A 16,763-nucleotide genomic window follows, 5' to 3' on the forward strand; every position below is an offset into this window, starting at 1 on the left:
AAAGGCAATATTACAAAGAAATTGTTTAATTATAAGTTTTAGTGTGTTTATTAGTGCTTATTTACATCGTTTTATTAGTACACTTAGTTTGCTTTTGTTTTCTATTGCGTTGCGCACGCGCTTGGTTAGGAACATTGAGGAATGCCGATATTATTTCCATATGATTTTCGTAGATTATGAACGATTGCGTTCGATATGTCATTAAAGTTAGAGAAGCGCATTTGAAACTAGGGACGCTAATGATATTCACTTTGAACGATTAGCGATAGTAGCCAAATATTTAGGTAGCTTGTACATATGTAGGAACATGCTGCTAGTGACGTTTATGTCACCAGCCACAAAACACCTGACATTTGGTGCGTTAGTTCGTAAATTTGTGAGTATGTGATACCGGTGTGCGATGTAACTAATGTTTTCATCCCCAAATTGTTAAATTATCCATGTGCACAATGCCTGAAGATCAAAACCGAAGTAAACATAACACATAACCTCCCAGTACCGAATTACATGAGCATCTATGGGTTTTAGCATGATTCCTATCTGGTCCCTGTGGAAGCATTACATAATTGTAGCGTTATCATTACTTTTACATGCTTATAAGTTTTAGAATAATATTAACGACTCCCGCACGATAACTTTTGACTCGAAGAGTGCTAAGTACACGCCACACGAGTCGCGTTTTTCTCAAATTTCTTCTATCAACATAACATTCGGATAGATGTATATGAAATGTGAATATTTATTTATAACGGCGGGCGAATCACATAACGAAATTGGCTCTCAACTCGAATATTATTCGTCGAGCGTGTACAGAAGCCTAGTGGAACAGTAGTCCAAAGGCGTAGCGTGCAGGCGGTCGATAACAACGCGACGCTGGATTAATTATTACGTACTATTTCAGGTGTATTCAACCACCGGCAACAAAATCTAGAGTAAATTAAAATTAAACAACAAGTGCAACATTATTACATAAATAGATTAATTTGAAATTTCGTGTGAATTCCTGCAAAAATGTTGTTCCCGGCGTTGTCCGCTACTTTGCGCACTGGCCTGTGGGGCGCTGACGCGCGCTTCGTTCGTAGTCAAGGATGGGGAAACGCAACGGAGCGACTCCGGTTGTCACTGTCAGCGCAATCGTCCGTCATGAGCACTCCGGCATGTTCGTCCCCGCGTACTTACGCCACCGAACAGGGCGTACAAAAATCCCTTACCATCAACAACATGAATCCGCAGATCAAGATCATGGAGTACGCGGTCCGTGGTCCTTTGGTCGCACGTGCTGGTGAAATTGAAAAGGAACTTGAAAAGGTACGAGACTTTGTTTCTTTACTCTAAATTTCGTTGTCCTGGCAACCTGAATCGACAATCCTGAACATGCGCAACTACATGTTGATTTAGTTTTTTAATGGTAACAGAAGTTGTAAAGTTTATTCAGGAAAACCGCTAATTAATTACTTATTAAATTTGTTTACGCGTTTTTCTTATCGGCTGATTTCATTGTTTGGTAACCAGAATTCCCAGCTTGGCGAGATTTACTCGGTGTGATAAGTAATATCGTTAAATTAATGAATATTCCTATTTTTTAATATAACTGGTTACTAAACTAAGCTAAGCGGTAGCGCATGTTACACGAACCAGTAATTCAATTGAAGGTCAAATCCATCGTTCTGTCTGACCTCTGTTTTTACTCATTCAAATCAATCAAATTATGTGTGACACAACTATGTAAAAGTATTGTATGTAAACAAATCCGAAGTTCATTGTTTGGACTTGAACGTTTAACTGTTTAAAACTAAACACCTGTTATACCAATTATGTCAAGATATATATAATTGTAATATTTATTTCTATAGGAATTGCAATTTCTATTAGTCGTATTTAATGAAAATTAATAAGTGTTGTTTGTGCATTGAAACCAGTTGACACCAAATAAGCCAGATAAGACGCAATGATAAATATTCCATGTTTCAACTATGGTCTACGCAATTGCGATAATGATTCGTTGTAGATTACTCAAATCCCAATCACGTGTATAAGTATATAACATTTTTGGCGCTGTTTTGATGCATCACGCTCTCGAATAGCGGAAAAGCCTGTGCGCTAAAAATAACATACAGAATGACTTTCGCAATTTTTGTCTCTTGGTTATTTTCGAGTTCAAAACTTACTTCGTATAAATAGGCTATTTAAAGGAAAAAAAATAACAATGTAGCATAATATATTCGAAATTTTTCCAATGACCTTAAAATTTTATTACTTTTAAGTACACGTTTAATTGGCAAAACTGATTAGTTATCAGTTATGAGTACATGATAAACAAATGACGTAATTATTAATGTGTGATATTTTTGCAGGGTGCGAGTAAACCCTTTAATGAAGTCATTAAAGCCAACATCGGTGATTGCCATGCTATGGGCCAAGTGCCCATCAGCTTCATCCGCCAGGTGCTGGCGCTTTGCACCATGCCCGAGTTGCTGGACGACCCACGATACAACGAAGACGTAAAGGAACGCGCACGTACCATCCTCAAGGGGTGCCGTGGCGGTTCGGTTGGTTCCTACACCGATTCCACCGGTATTGAAATTGTTCGAAAACACGTCGCTGAGTACATTGAAAGGCGTGATGGCATTCCATGTGATTATCAGAATGTAATTCTTAGCGGAGGTAAGAAAACATAAGTAAATACACTAAAAGTAAGCGGTAATTATTTATTTAATTGTGTTTAGGTGCTAGTGATGGTATCAAAAACATTTTGAAGTTGTTGATCAACCCAAAGAACGACAAACCTGTTGGTGTGATGATTCCCATTCCGCAGTACCCTCTGTACTCAGCGTCTCTATCTGAATTCAAACTTGAACAAGTTGGTTATTATTTGGATGAATCAAGGGGTTGGGGATTGGACACTTCTGAATTGAAGGTACATTATATTTGCTTAATAACAAAAAAGTTGATTACTATGAATTATTTCTATCGTAGCGATCGATTTCTGAAGCGAGACAAAAATTCGACGTGAAATGTTTGGTGGTAATTAACCCAGGCAACCCAACTGGTCAAGTTTTGTCCAGGGAAAATATCGAGGAAATTATTAAGTTTGCATATGAGAACAATCTCTTCCTCTTGGCTGATGAAGTATATCAAGACAATGTGTATGCACAAGGCTCACAATTCCATTCATTCAAGAAAGTGAGTTTATTTTAATATAAATATAGATATTTAACATTTACTGATATTTGTATTGCATTATAGGTCTTAATTGAAATGGGCGCACCCTACTCTAAAATGGAACTAGCCAGTTTCATGTCCTGTTCAAAGGGCTACATGGGTGAGTGTGGTCTACGTGGAGGCTACGTTGAGGTGATCAACATGGACCCTGAAGTTAAGGCCATGTACCTTAAAGCTATTAGTGCCATGCTCTGCCCAACTGTACTTGGACAGGCTACAATTGATTGCGTTGTTAATCCACCTAAAAAGGGTGAACCTAGTTATGAATTGTTCATGAAGGAGAAGAGTAGTGTATTGGATTCGCTCAAAGTATGTTTTTTATATATTTGCAAAGTTATTAACATATACTAATCAATAATTTTGTTTATAATATAGTTGCGTGCTAAGATGGTGGAAGATTCCTTCAACGCAATGGAAGGTTTCAGTTGCAATACTGTTCAAGGTGCCATGTACGCATTCCCGCAGTTCAAATTATCTGATAAGGCTATCGAGGCAGCCAAGAAGGCAAACAAAGCCCCTGATGCATTCTACGCTTTTGAACTACTGGAAAACACAGGTATTTGTATTGTTCCCGGATCCGGTTTCGGCCAGAAACCAGGAACCTGGCATTTCCGTACTACGATTCTGCCCCAACCCGATAAATTGAAGATTATGTTAGAGAAGTTCAAGAATTTCCACGCCGAATTCATGAAGAAGTACAAGTAAATTTGACCCAAATAAATTGTCACAAGTTTTAAAATTTAATCTAAAAGAAAATCATGGAACTCTGATTATACAAATAAATTATTTATATTAAAATATACACTGTGACTATCATTATGTTTTGTTGGGTGATCGAGTTTTACTCCGAAAATAGAAAATCGAAAACCGTAGCAGTGTGTGAAAGTTGGCTGACAAGTGGCGCATAAAGTTTAGTCCCTTGACTGGCAAAGCTCTTGCTTGACACATAAGGGCACCGTTGAAACTTCCTCGCTCGTCGGCACTTATTTATTTAACGATTAATTTTGTACTTACTTGCCGGCGTCTTACACTCTCCGCGCCCGCTATCATAACTATTTCACGGGTTTATTCCACATGCTGCATGTAGGTAGATTAATATTAACACGCGACCACATTTATTATACTCCTGAGGTTGCTACGCTAAAATTAGCTTCGTCGGAAAAATCAACTATGAAAAATAAACATTGAAGTTTTGTTTATTCTAAGTTAAGTTTAAATTATAATAATTTGATTATGCGCAGTGCATCAATATAAGTTTGTATTGTGAACCTAGATGACACTACCATGGATTAAATATTTGTTTGTTGAGGTCGAGGTCAGTGAATGCACGTCCGCCGTGTAAGTGCCGCGTAGTGTGCAGATTGTCTGTTATCAGTGAACTTGTTTGTTATTTCATTTCAATGTAAAAGTGCATATTTTGACTCAATTCTCGCAAACGCTGCGAAACAGTTTATTCGATGAACATCAACAGTCGCTACACGAGATTGAAACATGAGGTAAAAAATACTCTTAGTATTAAATAGCAAGTTATACTCGTATATAATTTGATTTGCATTCTTCTAACATCCTGCATTCGACAGTGCGTAACGGCTTATAACGTGTAGTTACATTGTTGGCCGCTAGGTGACGCTCCCTACACGATTAATCTAAAAGTTGAGTTGCCGTTCAACCGGCTTCAACACGCCGCACAGAAAATATTCAGCACAGCGTGCTTGTTTACAAACTCTTAAAACTAGTTTTTGTTTGTTTTTGCGCGTTGTATCTGCGCGATTGGGTTCGCCGGCGTTCTTATCTCGCTGCATTCTTGAACACTATTGTTGCTTAGAACACAGTGTCAGAACCATGTTCGTATCGTGGCACAAAACGTGTAGCCATTTTTCGTTGCAATCAGTCGTGTATTTGTATAAAAATGTTAATTTTCAATCGGGAAACTATAGTGCTATTAGTTTGGTGTTTTCCGGTCATTGCAATCCGCGACGAGTGTTAACATGTAAGTACCTATGATTATATTCTGTACCAAGCATATTTGTAGTTATAGTATAGTAGTTTATTGGCTGCCTCGAAGCTAAAATCAATTTTCCGTTGGAAATATGCACTGAAAAACTCAGGTTACTTTGCAAGTGGGCAAAAAAAAAACTTGCTGGTTCATGTGTATTCAATTGCACAGAACAGAAATATATATTACCGGTAACTACTCTGGATGCTTCTACTAATGTTTCCTCCCGTCGGAGGCTGGTAACGTGGGCGTGTAAAAGGATTTGAAGTTGAAAAGCGCGACGAGCAGCTGAAGTAAGAGATAATGTTGAGAAGTTGAATTTGTAATACGTCAACGAAGGAAATGACTAAAGTTATCGAATCAAATGTGACATAATAAGTAGAAAAGTTTCAGCGGCATGCTCGTGGAATACCGACAAGTAGAGAAACGAACGATGTTTGTTCGGGAAGTATAAACATGTTTTGCATTGATTAATTGATTTAGCGGTGTTAAAATTGTTGTAATTTTAAATTAAAATCTAAATATTTTAATTTAATGATAAATTCATTGCGAGTGCAGTTGTACAAGGTGACTTTGTCATTGCCATTAGTGAAATTCGTGTCGCACTCACAATCAGCCTGATAACAAGCCGACAAAAACACTTAACAATAATTTCGCGCACATCCACTCGTGCGGGCGCGTTACTAGCGTGGCGCTGAAGAGGGTGTTTGTGCTTCCGGTACGTTACGAAATTAACACGAGCATAACGCTGTTTTAATGTGACACGTAATAGGCAGTTTTAACATATTCAAAATACAAATGCGGTTTCACCAAGCGCACGAATAAAGAGTGATGTATGAAATTACTTGATGCATCTTGTTCTCGTGTTTTAAAATTATTTTTGTTGTCAAGTTGGAATTAAATCATAGAATAATTAGGAATTAAAATAACACTATACTTACGTTAATTTACGTCATTTTGATAATAACAAAACACAAAAAAAACACGTGGAAAGGAAAATGATTATAATCGAATCATTTTTTCCGTTATATGATGAAAATTGTTTTAAAAATACAGAAAATCATGGGTTAGGTAAAGGTCAAATATAAACAGTGTGGGTATAGATATTTTTAGACTGTAACTATGAATATAGATTGATAAACTATGCAAAAGATCCACTTCAGTAAAATTATGTTACTTCCACTAAAATCGAACAAGAAAGTCGTGAGATACAATTATTTAAAATAATTTAAATATCAGTTGAAGCGTTGAAGTAAAGTCAAAACTTTAATGCAATCTTTAACTTACTGCGAAACGGTTATCTGTCGAGCTTAGAGCGAAAGTTCGTAATTATTTTCACCCTCGTGTGAAAATCTCAAAATTGCAACTTAAAAGTTTCGTCCGAGCGAGAAGTTCTACTCGTCTCATCGCTTCGGCAAACTTAATTATAAACTGCAACAAAACAGTAAAAGAAAACTAGCCGAAAGAGGAGTGTCGTTTTGCATAATATACACCGGCCCTGCGTTTGCAGCACGCGCAGCTCTGTGGAGCATCAGAGCTAACGCTGTTCGCATATATTAACGCCTTTTGCGCCGCCAAAAGCAAAAACAAAAAAGTGTTTAAAATTTCAAATTACTTTTCGGAAGATTTTTGTCTGATTTTGTTTGTAACACGTGTATGCAATCCATTATGCAACGGTGCAACCAAACAGCAAAGCAAATGAAATGTGCGAATCGAATGAAAGGCAGGAAAGTGGAGCAGCACAGTGCAATAGAGTCGGTCGTGACGGTCGGGGTTGAGTAGATTTCTTTGTGTGCACAATGCGGCAGCCAACCCAGGCCGACGCGAACTTCGCTTGGAATAGGTCGAGTTCATTGTTTCGTGAAGATCGCGTTCGCGTTCCGCGTTCGTCGTTCCAAATAGTTTCTGCATCGACATGCGGCCCCCGCATTTGAATATTTATCATTTGTGTACTGGGATGCGTGCGCGCTCGTCGGCCGTCCGCTCGCGCAGTGTTGTCAATCTACGAGCAGACCTAGCTGCTAGCTGGCGGGTAGTCAGTGCGGCCGAGAGTACCTCAATTCAATTCCGGTTTATTAAACTTTGTGCATTTTAAGTAACATTAATTTAAATTAATTATCTATCACACCCATGTAGAGATACTTCAGTCGTTTGCATTAAAACTTTGTTTTTGTTGAATTAATTACATTATTTACTTTGAGTTGTTCAAGCAGATATCAAATAGTTACCTAGTGATTGTTGCATAATTAGTGAACAAAATATAGTATAGTTAGTATATAAAGTATAGTTAGATATTTTGATCGTAGTTATATTTTGTTATTGATTATAAAACTTTCTCATAAAATCGTCTAAATATTAACTTTTTAAAATTAATTATACCTACTTCCTTTAACAAATAATTTGATTTTTTCTCGAAAGGATGTAAGGAAGAAAGGATTGAACAACTCAGGTACACCTGAGCACGTTGCAAGCTTCACGCGGCCCTTTTACCTGCAGAAACCCGTATAAAGTAGTGGGGGAAGTAAGTGTACGAACTGCGGGTACCTGCTCCATGAGTCATTAGCTGTGTGCCTAAAATGTGGGCGATAACTATCGTTGCAGACTAAATTGATCTAATAATAGTTTTAAAAAAATTAAATAAATTCAATTTTATTTAATATAAAAATTATGATAGAATTTAAAGCCAAAATAAAATAATTTCCGCCGTGCTAGGTTAATATAGGTCAAAAGTTTTTCCCACACAGCTTTTTCTTTTCACCTCGAACATATAAACCAACTTGATTTTCCCTTATCGCGGCTTTCTTTCTCGTGCGCTTTTCCTTCGCACTCACCGCGCTCGCATTTTGCTAAAGCCACTACACACTTGCGTTCGAGTGTACACCACAAGGGATAACAAGTACGACTGAGACTACTGAGAGTATTCTACTTTAGTTCGGTTGGGGGCGGCGCTGCACATACACACACACACTCACTTTATAATCCTCAAGGTGCTCCATCACCCCTTTGAATAAAAGGTCCGCACAGAATCAACTCGCGAGCAGCGTCGTATCCTAACCCTAAACAACCCTAACGCACGAGGAGTTTCTAGCTCGGCGACACGCGCCCTGACACGTTGGACACACGTGCGGAGAGATCGCAGAGTACCTGCTCGCTCGGGTTTTGGAGGCGGTTGGGAAGCCGGGAGATGTGGGATATTTGCGAAAGGAAAGTCGAGGTAAATGCCTTCCAGGAAGCAGGAAACGTACGCTCGGGATTATGTAGCTAAACGAAGAAGCAATTGATACGCATTCATCGCGCGGCTTTGTGCTCGCGAGCGCCTCAACCCGGGGCGACGACGACGGCGACGGACGACGTCTCAATGACTCTTCGGGTGCGGGGTGCCTAACTCCGGTTTTCCGGCTCTGTCTTCTTCCGGGAGACCCTTAAGGGTTGACATCGTTGTAATTTTGAGTGTTTGCCAAAGTAAAATTGGTTAAATTTTCAATATTGCATCACTACTAACTAGTTAAACTTGGTTTTTTATTCAAAAATTGATTTTTAATCGAAATAATTTGGTTGTGATGTAGTTTTAATTTGTGTTAAACAAGCATGCGAATGGGAAATGATTAGGAATTGAAAAGTTTTGCCTCTTTTCGCTAGGGGTGTGCGCATGAGCGGGCTCGCACCAGGACCTATCTAACAAACGGCGAACGCGCTCACTCGGTCGGCCCCGACGGCTTCAGTTCACCCGCGTGCTCGACAGCGTGAGGGTTGGCATTCCGACGCGGTCGCGTTCCACGCCGCTTTTTTGCCGCCGATAAAGTTTCCAAAAGACGCGTTTAATTACGTAAACATTCGCAAAGTTCGCCGCATGTGTGCTGAATCAACACGAATAGTTTTCCGACTTTTTCTTGGATTTTCCCCGTTTGGATTAAAACTTTTCAAAATAAGGTTTGTCATTAAAAAAATTAATAATCCCAATAATAATTTAATATTTATATAATATTTTATTAAGTTATCTTTAATTAATATTTATAAGTCTAAATATTAATTTAAATACGACAAACAAAATGCGTCTGGGGATAGCACTGGTGGCTTTTGAAATGTGCGTTTGAGGCGCGCAATTCTTGTTGCTTTTCAATTTCAATTTTTATTTTATTTCGGCCGCTTGGATTGCTTGCTGTTTATGTACAAAACAAGCACGGCCCATTGAACGTCACGTCGACGCGCGCGCGCGTAAAACATCCCTTATTTAATTTCATTTAATTTCGTTTAATTTCGTTACGCTCTTTCGTCAACCGGGGTGCAATAAACACGCCGGGGCATAGTTAGTAAATTTCAATTAACACTTGTAAATATTTAAACTTCAATTGTGTGTCAGTCTTGTTCTTCCTGCCTGCCTTCTTTGGCGACGCGTTTTTCAAGTCCTTTTTTCCACCCCGTTCGCGGGACCAAGTTTTATTGCACGGACGAAGGACGAGCCTCGAGTCACTTCAGGCCGGGGGTAACTAGTTCCGTGCGCGCAAAACCGTTTCTAACTCTGGCGGTATGGCAGCGCCGTTGATTAAATACTCTTATAGGTAATTGCTTTTTCTAATTAGAAGCGACGTTTGTCTCTGGCAAACGCTGCAAGTCCAATGATACTTTTCTCACTTCAGTTGGTACTAATTTCTTTGATTGGTTGAACATCATCATCAAGAGAGTGAAAAACAAGTTTTTTTAAAACTATTTTTTAATTGAGTTGTATAACTCTTGTAAAAAACTAGTTATGTAATAATATTTGTGACAAAAGCAAATTTAGTGTTTATGTTTCGATGAAAAAAATGAAAACAAAACAAAATAATAGCCGAATTGTTTTTCATGTTTCAGAAATTAGGAATCATTAGATTCGCATCGTTGATCGGAAAGCAAGCGAGCGAAAGCAGCGCGCGCGAGCGAGCGGAAGAAAAAGCTCGACAAAAGCCCAACCGAGAAAAAGTCGACAAAAGCTCGAAAAGAATACACGAAGACGAAGACGAGAAAAAACGAGGACGTCGAATAAATGTCCACACCGATGTACCGCTTCCGGAACCGAGTGCTGCTAATTGACTCTTAGTGTGCGTTCCGTCCAGTTAGTGGTGCGCAGCGAATTGACCGGACTTATTATCGACTGATTTTCTCCGCCGGAGTTTCGGCGTCCGCGCCGCGTCCCGACTCCCGGTGGTCGTCGCCGCGGACGATCCTAACGCCTACGCGTTCTACGTCGGTGTGACTAAGTAGTGAGTGTGTGTACATCATGACGAAAATGTCCAAGTTTCCCATCGCGAGACTGCTGGTCCTCATCGGCGTGCTTTTTCAAGGTAAGTTTTTGTTATCTTTAATTACGAATTAATTGCGGAGACGTCTCGAACTAATAAAATCAATACTCGTGAAAAACAACTAAATAAATAACGCAAAAAAAACTTTGTCTACGTGGAATTTAAAAGTACGAGCAAAAAGTTGAAATTCAAATTTTCGCGTGCCGGTGGTAACAAATCATCTCCACCTTCACTTCACCACTCTACTTCCGAGGGTGTGAGAAAGAAAAAAAGGTTTTCAATGCAATAAAGATGTTGGTAGCGAATGTTTGCAAAAACTTTTTCATAAAGTTACGTGCTCACACCTACGACGACCGTGCTCTCGCTTAAAAACTGTTTACAGTCACCTTTTCTTTGATACCTTTAAAAAAATCAGCCCCAAATGGCCTGTTATCTTCATAGGGATGTTCGCCGTCGGGTTGATCTGCATGTTATTCTCGGGCACCTTGAATACTTATCCACTCTTCGATAAATTTAGCGTGGGGTGCCGAAACAGTCAAACACCGGCACTAGGAAACCCACGTCTACACTTGAAAGGAAAAATATTCCTTAACTTCTTTAGCGAAAGTTTGCAATGAAGCTCAAACAGTAATTAGCCTTGTAAATATTATCTTTATCTTTTTTTCCGAGATTTTTCGGCGTTTTTTGCGCTGTGTGAATAATTTATATAAGGGGGAGGCTTAAGAAAAGATGTTAGGTGTTTTTATCTCCTGCAGGCGTATGACGCTAGATTGCAACGCGTTATCTTAATGAATCCAGAATGCATTTTAAGGTAATTCTATTTTTATTATGAGCTGTGTAGTTCTAGGTTGATATAAATAATTTGACACTGGTTTACAAATCCGAACAAATTACATGTTTTGTTATAAATTGTATTTCCTCATTCAAATACTCGAGGTTGATATTATTTATTTATTGGAATCAATATTGTATGTGAGGAATTCCGTATCGGAAACCAAATAACGAAATAACAAAGAGAAATATTTTTATTACGACGTGAGTATTGTAATCATAATGATAATGAGGACGTTTGTTTGAATTATAACAACATTTTGGGGCTAAATTATTTATCGAGGACACGTGCTATAAAAAAATGTGTATGTTTACTCGTAACACTGGCGTACTAAATATTTGATTATTTTATTACTGATTTTTATCATTTTTCATTAATATCTAATTGCGGATTAATAGTTGAACAAATATGTAATTTTATCTTTGACTGAAGTCGATAAAATAATAATTAGTGATGTTTTTATTTTATAAAGAATTATAAAGTAAAAAATAGATACTGACCATATTTGGATAAATATTGTTGAGTTGGGTAAATGTAAAGTTTTCACTCACGCGAGCAAATCGTCGAATCGGAAATTATACCCCTGTGGCGCGCAAGAAAGTCGAGCTTTCAACCCATCCTCGGCACGTTGATTGCACTTAAATCATTAAGGCATTCGATTATGCGGGGGCACACGACGACGTCCTAATTCGCCCGCCAGTCGTCGGCGTTGTCGTCGTCGTTAGATTAAGGAAGGAAATAATTTGGTCGCAATCATCTGTCATACGACTCTATCTAACTGCCGAGGAACGCCTCGCCAGAGCCGCGTAAAGTTGTGATTATTGTGTGTGCGAGCACACCGCGAATCGATAATTTGAATCGCCGTGTGTTTTTCTTTGCCAAAGCGGCGAAACAAAACGCACCACTACTAAACTACCACTAAGCGAGTTATTACTATAATTCGATTTTCTTAATGGCACTAGCTTTTAATTTTAAGCGAATAACATGACGTTACAAAAGTTTATAAAACAAACAATTATGTTTAGAATGTTTAGAATTGTTAATGAGTTTTCCATTTTGTTTCGCTTCACACGTTGCTAGTGTGAGGTTTTCAATTAAAGTTTAAAAATGACATTTCCTGAACGCAGCCAGCGACGTTGGTTGTTAAAGGTAAATATAAACACGTAATATGCACTTTTCACTTTTCTGCTGCTGCAGACTGCAGTTGCCAGCATGCAGCTAGTTTGCTTCTCGCGTCAGATTCACATCGCTTTTTGCGCCCGCTTGCAGCTCACAACTCTTCAACTTCACGAATATTATGTAAGTGGAAAGCACTACGCGTAATGCACGCTCGTGTGCGACACCTTTTCGCGATACTTTTTTTCCTCGCCGAGGGTTTTTCCATGAATAATTTTAAATCTGTCATACCGTTTTCGAAGACCTGCGCGCTTCTGCTGTACAGCGAAATCATAGAGTAAGGTTACTCACGCGTCAACCTTACTCCTGACGCTTGGCGCTTCGCTCGACGTCACATCCGGCCGACATGTTCATCCGATGTTTCCCGCGCGCGCGCGCCCCCTTTGCAAGTATGTGTGTAAATCTCAGCGGGTGTGTGCCGGACGCTGTCCGTTAAAGTTGCGCGGCCCCGGCCAACTTTAGATGAGTTTTTCTTTTCAGTTTTCGCACAACACGCTTGCAAACATCGCACGTCTCCACCGGTAGTAGTCAATTTGACGCGCCCACATGGACTCTCCAAACAAAATATGCCTGAAAATCTCGACACATTCTCCAACAACTTCTAACCCGAACTCAAACACAAACAGTGCTATCACGCAAAAACGAAAAAAACTAAAAGAAAAGTCAAAATAGAACAAACAAAAGAAAAACCAACACGAAATCGAAATAGTTGGAATGAGATGTTGTCAATGTGGAGGAAACATCAAGAAAATCAACGATACACTTAGAAATCCTCATCGAGATTGCCCAATGCCTCCGAAACCGGAGTTTCCGTCTTTGATTCTTTATTTTAGTTGTACTTTTTGTACGTTGTGTTAGTTGGGTTGTCTACTTTGCAGTTGGCAGCCATTGGTGGTGCGGGCGCGTGTTTGGAGGGTGGGAAGTTATGACATTTTGTGTTTATAGCCTCGGATTATTCGCCGAGATAGACTTTGAGAGAGAGCGCGTGTTTAATATGTTATGGAAGGACTTCCAAGGGGTTTATTTACCGCGCACAACGACTTATACACCTAGAGCGTAAACATAGTTTGGATTACGCGACCGAGAATTTCTCCTCATATTATATTATACACCAGACGCTATACAGGAATGCACGCAATCAGCAAACGCCCCAAAAAAACAAATTTATGCATGTATATTACACGTGTTTATGTAAAGTTGCAAAAAGCAAGCGCTTTCAAATTCTGCACTATTCTGAGCGTCTTTAGTCAATCGCGATGGTAGCATCACCAAAGCAAAACTAATAACCATCTAATGGTATCTTTAATTACCACAAACTTTGATTAAACCACCAAAGCACACTTCCCTGTATAATAATTCACGTTTAATGAACTCACTATTAATAAAGTTGCGTTCCCAAGGTCTATATGGTAAATAAGCGAAATTTCACTCGACGAATTTCCGATATTCTACGCACAAACATCTTGTTTTGATCATCTCAGAAATATACCAGCAACAATTTTTGCGGCGCGCTTTTTAATCAACCCGCCAGAAGACATTTTAATGAAACATTATACGCACGTCTATTGTTTTCGTTTCCGAGTAATATAAGCGAATCGCCCGTATTACTCGTATTCATGAGTTTTAATATAGAAATAATGTTGTAATGTAGGGCGAAAGACGACGGGGGTGCTTGGGTGCTCTCCGGGTCGTTACACGAGTACAGCCAGCAACCACACGTACACACACGTCGCGTGGTAATGGCACGCAAGTAGCCTATCTACATTTTGCGTATTTGGCTTTTTGCGCTATTCGCGAATGGAACTTAATTTCCATTATGCTCGCTTGTAACATTTCCTCGTTTTCAATAACAACATCTTCTGTCTGTGTGTGTTTTCAACGATGCGAGTATCATTTTTATATTAAGTAGATGATTTTTTTTATAAGAGTAATGTGTTTGTTTTTTACCGATACTCATAAAAATTAGATTTTTTATTGCGCATTTTTTTTACTTGCGGTGACTGCGGTGGGAATTTACATGACACTGCCATTTCTCCACGCAGAAATCGCAAATAAGTCAGCGCGTGCACAGAAGAATCAATGGCATCGCATAAATCTCGCAAATGAGCTCGCATTTTCGCCCTTTCCGCGCGATATATAGACGTATATCTTGAGCGCGGATATTTTTGCCGTTTTTCACTTCTCGCCGTGTGTTTTCGCATCTTTCTTGCCGCTCGCGCCGTAAAACGTTCGGATCGTACCAGTACGAATTGCGGGACGAATCGCACGTAATTTAAATTATATCTATCCGGCGTCGAAATGGTAAGATACCTCAATAAACTATAGATATAGTAGTAACGGCGTAAGAAACGAACGGAAGAAATTCCAGGAGAAAACGCTGCTGGTAGCAGTAGCGCAGTAGCAACAAAACAAAACTTTATCTGGCCATGAGAGCTTTATGACGCCACAAAATGTAACGCAAACGCTCTGCGATGGTCGCTCGCAGCCGCCGCAGCAGCTGAAAACAAAACGCAACAGAAAAAAAAACACAAAGAAATTGGATAAAGGAGGGTATCCATTCTGTGCGGATATGAAATAAAACGACGCTCGCCAGCCCGTTTTCTTCGGCGGACAAACTGCGTTTTCAGTAAATCTAAATTTAAAACGCTTTGCGTTTCTTGCGCATCCTTCTTTGTGTGCTGCGCTCATACACAAATGCCAATTGCATAGATTTATTGCATTGCACTTAAATATTTACTGTTGATATTTATCTACTCATTCTTTGGAATATTTTGAATATTCAGAGTCGAAAAGAAGAAAAATATATCGTGAATTTTAGTTTTCTGAGTTTTCATATAATTTTACTTATGGAAACTTAATTTTTTAATAATATAATATTAAATATATCATGTTCTAGTGTTACAAGCCAATTTTCTTTTCATTTTTACGATGTTTTTAATTTTAAATTTTTTAAACGTAAAATTATCATAAATTAACATTTTTTGTGTGAATTATTCCCCGCTCACGCGTGAGCGCGTTTTTCGGTAAACACTGCGTAATTATAATTAAGTTTAATTGCTCGGCTGGCTCTTATAAACACGATGCGGATGCCCTCGTAGTCGTAAAACATACCGTCGTATGCTGTGGAACTGTGGTTGCTATCGCTGCCACGCGTAGTTCGTCTTTCAATCCTGCGTTTTTCAGCACAAAAAAATGTATTTAATGAAAGAAATGAAAAAATGACTGAATAAAAATAAAACTGAAAACGTAAAGGAAATGTGTATTCAAACAGAATGAAAGGAAAAACAAACCTGCACGAATGGTGAAGTAACGGTGAAGGGAAGAAATAAAACACTTAACCACGCATAACTAAGTAATCATACAGTTAGAACACTACTGAATTAACATAATTTACTTTTAATTAATACCTGTCGCGTGGTGTGTGTTGTTTTTGTCGCAGGGTTGCAATAATAACACCCTTTTGGTCAAGTTCATGTTATTAATCATGAATGGACACTTGTGGTTGATGTGTTTGACGTAAACTGTAATTGATAGCACATAAATCATAAATATTATGTTGTAATACTTGCAATTTCATTTTAATACGTGACGTTTTATTTTATTAGTCTAAAATGATTGAATTTAGAAGGTGTTAAACGTGAAGTTTATTTACAACAAAACAAATAGTTGTTTTATTGTTTCACCGACAGATGTCGCCAGCAGGCCTGGTTGCTAAAGTTTATTCACCTTGATAGAACTAAATCTAGCTTGTATCAACTTTTGTTGATGTTTACATGTGCTGTTATGAATTTGAACAATTCAAAAATTCAGTTTCTGATGATGATTGATGTATCGGTGTAGTTATAGCTGGATCAGTAAGGAAACGACCCTAGCGCATTTGCTTACTATCGACATGTAAGTATATCGACGATGTGCCTACGTATTTTAATGTATTTATTATTATAATAATGCAATTTCAATAGTACAAAGCAAGCGGGCGTTCCGTCGATGAAACCCTTTGACTTTGACAACGCCATCGCGGCACGTAACAAATTTATGTATGTATTCCGGGACTGTGGACTCTTTTCATACGGTGAACGTCGAGACGTGTGTGTGCCATTCAACACAGGCAATGAGAAAATGAGTTTCTAGCGGCGACGCTTAACGAAAATGTTAAAGGTGGATTTGCTGGCCGAGCGCAACAGGATGCGATATAGTTTCGTGGCGAAGGAAATTCAATTCGATTGTCTGTAATGTGCGGAAAGTTCAAAAGTTCTTTGAT

The 16,763-nt window shown here is 38.8% G+C and overlaps 2 protein-coding genes across 6 annotated transcripts in view; both read left to right on the forward strand.

Moving 5' to 3' along the window:
* The first annotated feature begins 252 nt into the window (after positions 1-252).
* On the forward strand, positions 253-4,024 carry LOC135793353 (alanine aminotransferase 1). 2 transcript variants are annotated; one of them, XM_065304283.1, is made up of 7 exons: positions 253-376; positions 902-1,308; positions 2,355-2,664; positions 2,727-2,917; positions 2,977-3,183; positions 3,247-3,531; positions 3,598-4,024. In XM_065304283.1, exons 2-7 carry the CDS (start codon positions 1,012-1,014, stop codon positions 3,925-3,927), a joined length of 1,620 nt encoding a protein of 539 aa, XP_065160355.1. In that variant the 5' UTR covers positions 253-376; positions 902-1,011; the 3' UTR covers positions 3,928-4,024. The 2 variants fall into 2 exon arrangements, with proteins under 2 accessions (XP_065160355.1, XP_065160356.1); XM_065304284.1 differs by lacking the exon at positions 253-376 and adding an exon at positions 554-568.
* A 533-nt stretch (positions 4,025-4,557) lies between these two features.
* The window catches only part of LOC135795046 (limbic system-associated membrane protein-like), a 159,924-nt gene continuing 147,718 nt past the window's right edge, over positions 4,558-16,763 (forward strand). For 2 of the 4 annotated variants that reach the window (XM_065306596.1, XM_065306600.1), the window contains exons 1-2: positions 4,558-4,718; positions 10,067-10,536. In XM_065306596.1, coding sequence (XP_065162668.1) covers positions 10,473-10,536 — 64 coding nt within the window. In that variant the 5' untranslated portion in view covers positions 4,558-4,718; positions 10,067-10,472. Of the gene's footprint in view, positions 4,719-4,941; positions 5,213-8,957; positions 9,149-10,066; positions 10,537-16,763 lie in introns of those variants that run through there. The other 2 variants (XM_065306597.1, XM_065306598.1) reach the window with 2 other exon arrangements.

This window comes from Atheta coriaria, unplaced genomic scaffold (assembly GCF_025399875.1).
Source record: "Atheta coriaria isolate IRGN ID8LTWV9N9 unplaced genomic scaffold, Caltech_Dcor_3.1 hic_scaffold_6_pilon, whole genome shotgun sequence".
Classification (NCBI taxonomy): Eukaryota; Metazoa; Arthropoda; class Insecta; order Coleoptera; family Staphylinidae; genus Dalotia; species Dalotia coriaria.

Coding starts and splice junctions, on each gene's coding strand:
- LOC135793353 (XM_065304283.1), top strand. CDS start 1,012: ATGTTGTTCCCGGCGTTGTCCGCTACTTTGCGCACTGGCCTGTGGGGC. Junction 2,918..2,976: donor TGGACACTTCTGAATTGAAG/GTACATTATATT, acceptor TTTCTATCGTAG/CGATCGATTTCTGAAGCGAG. Junction 3,532..3,597: donor GTGTATTGGATTCGCTCAAA/GTATGTTTTTTA, acceptor TTTATAATATAG/TTGCGTGCTAAGATGGTGGA.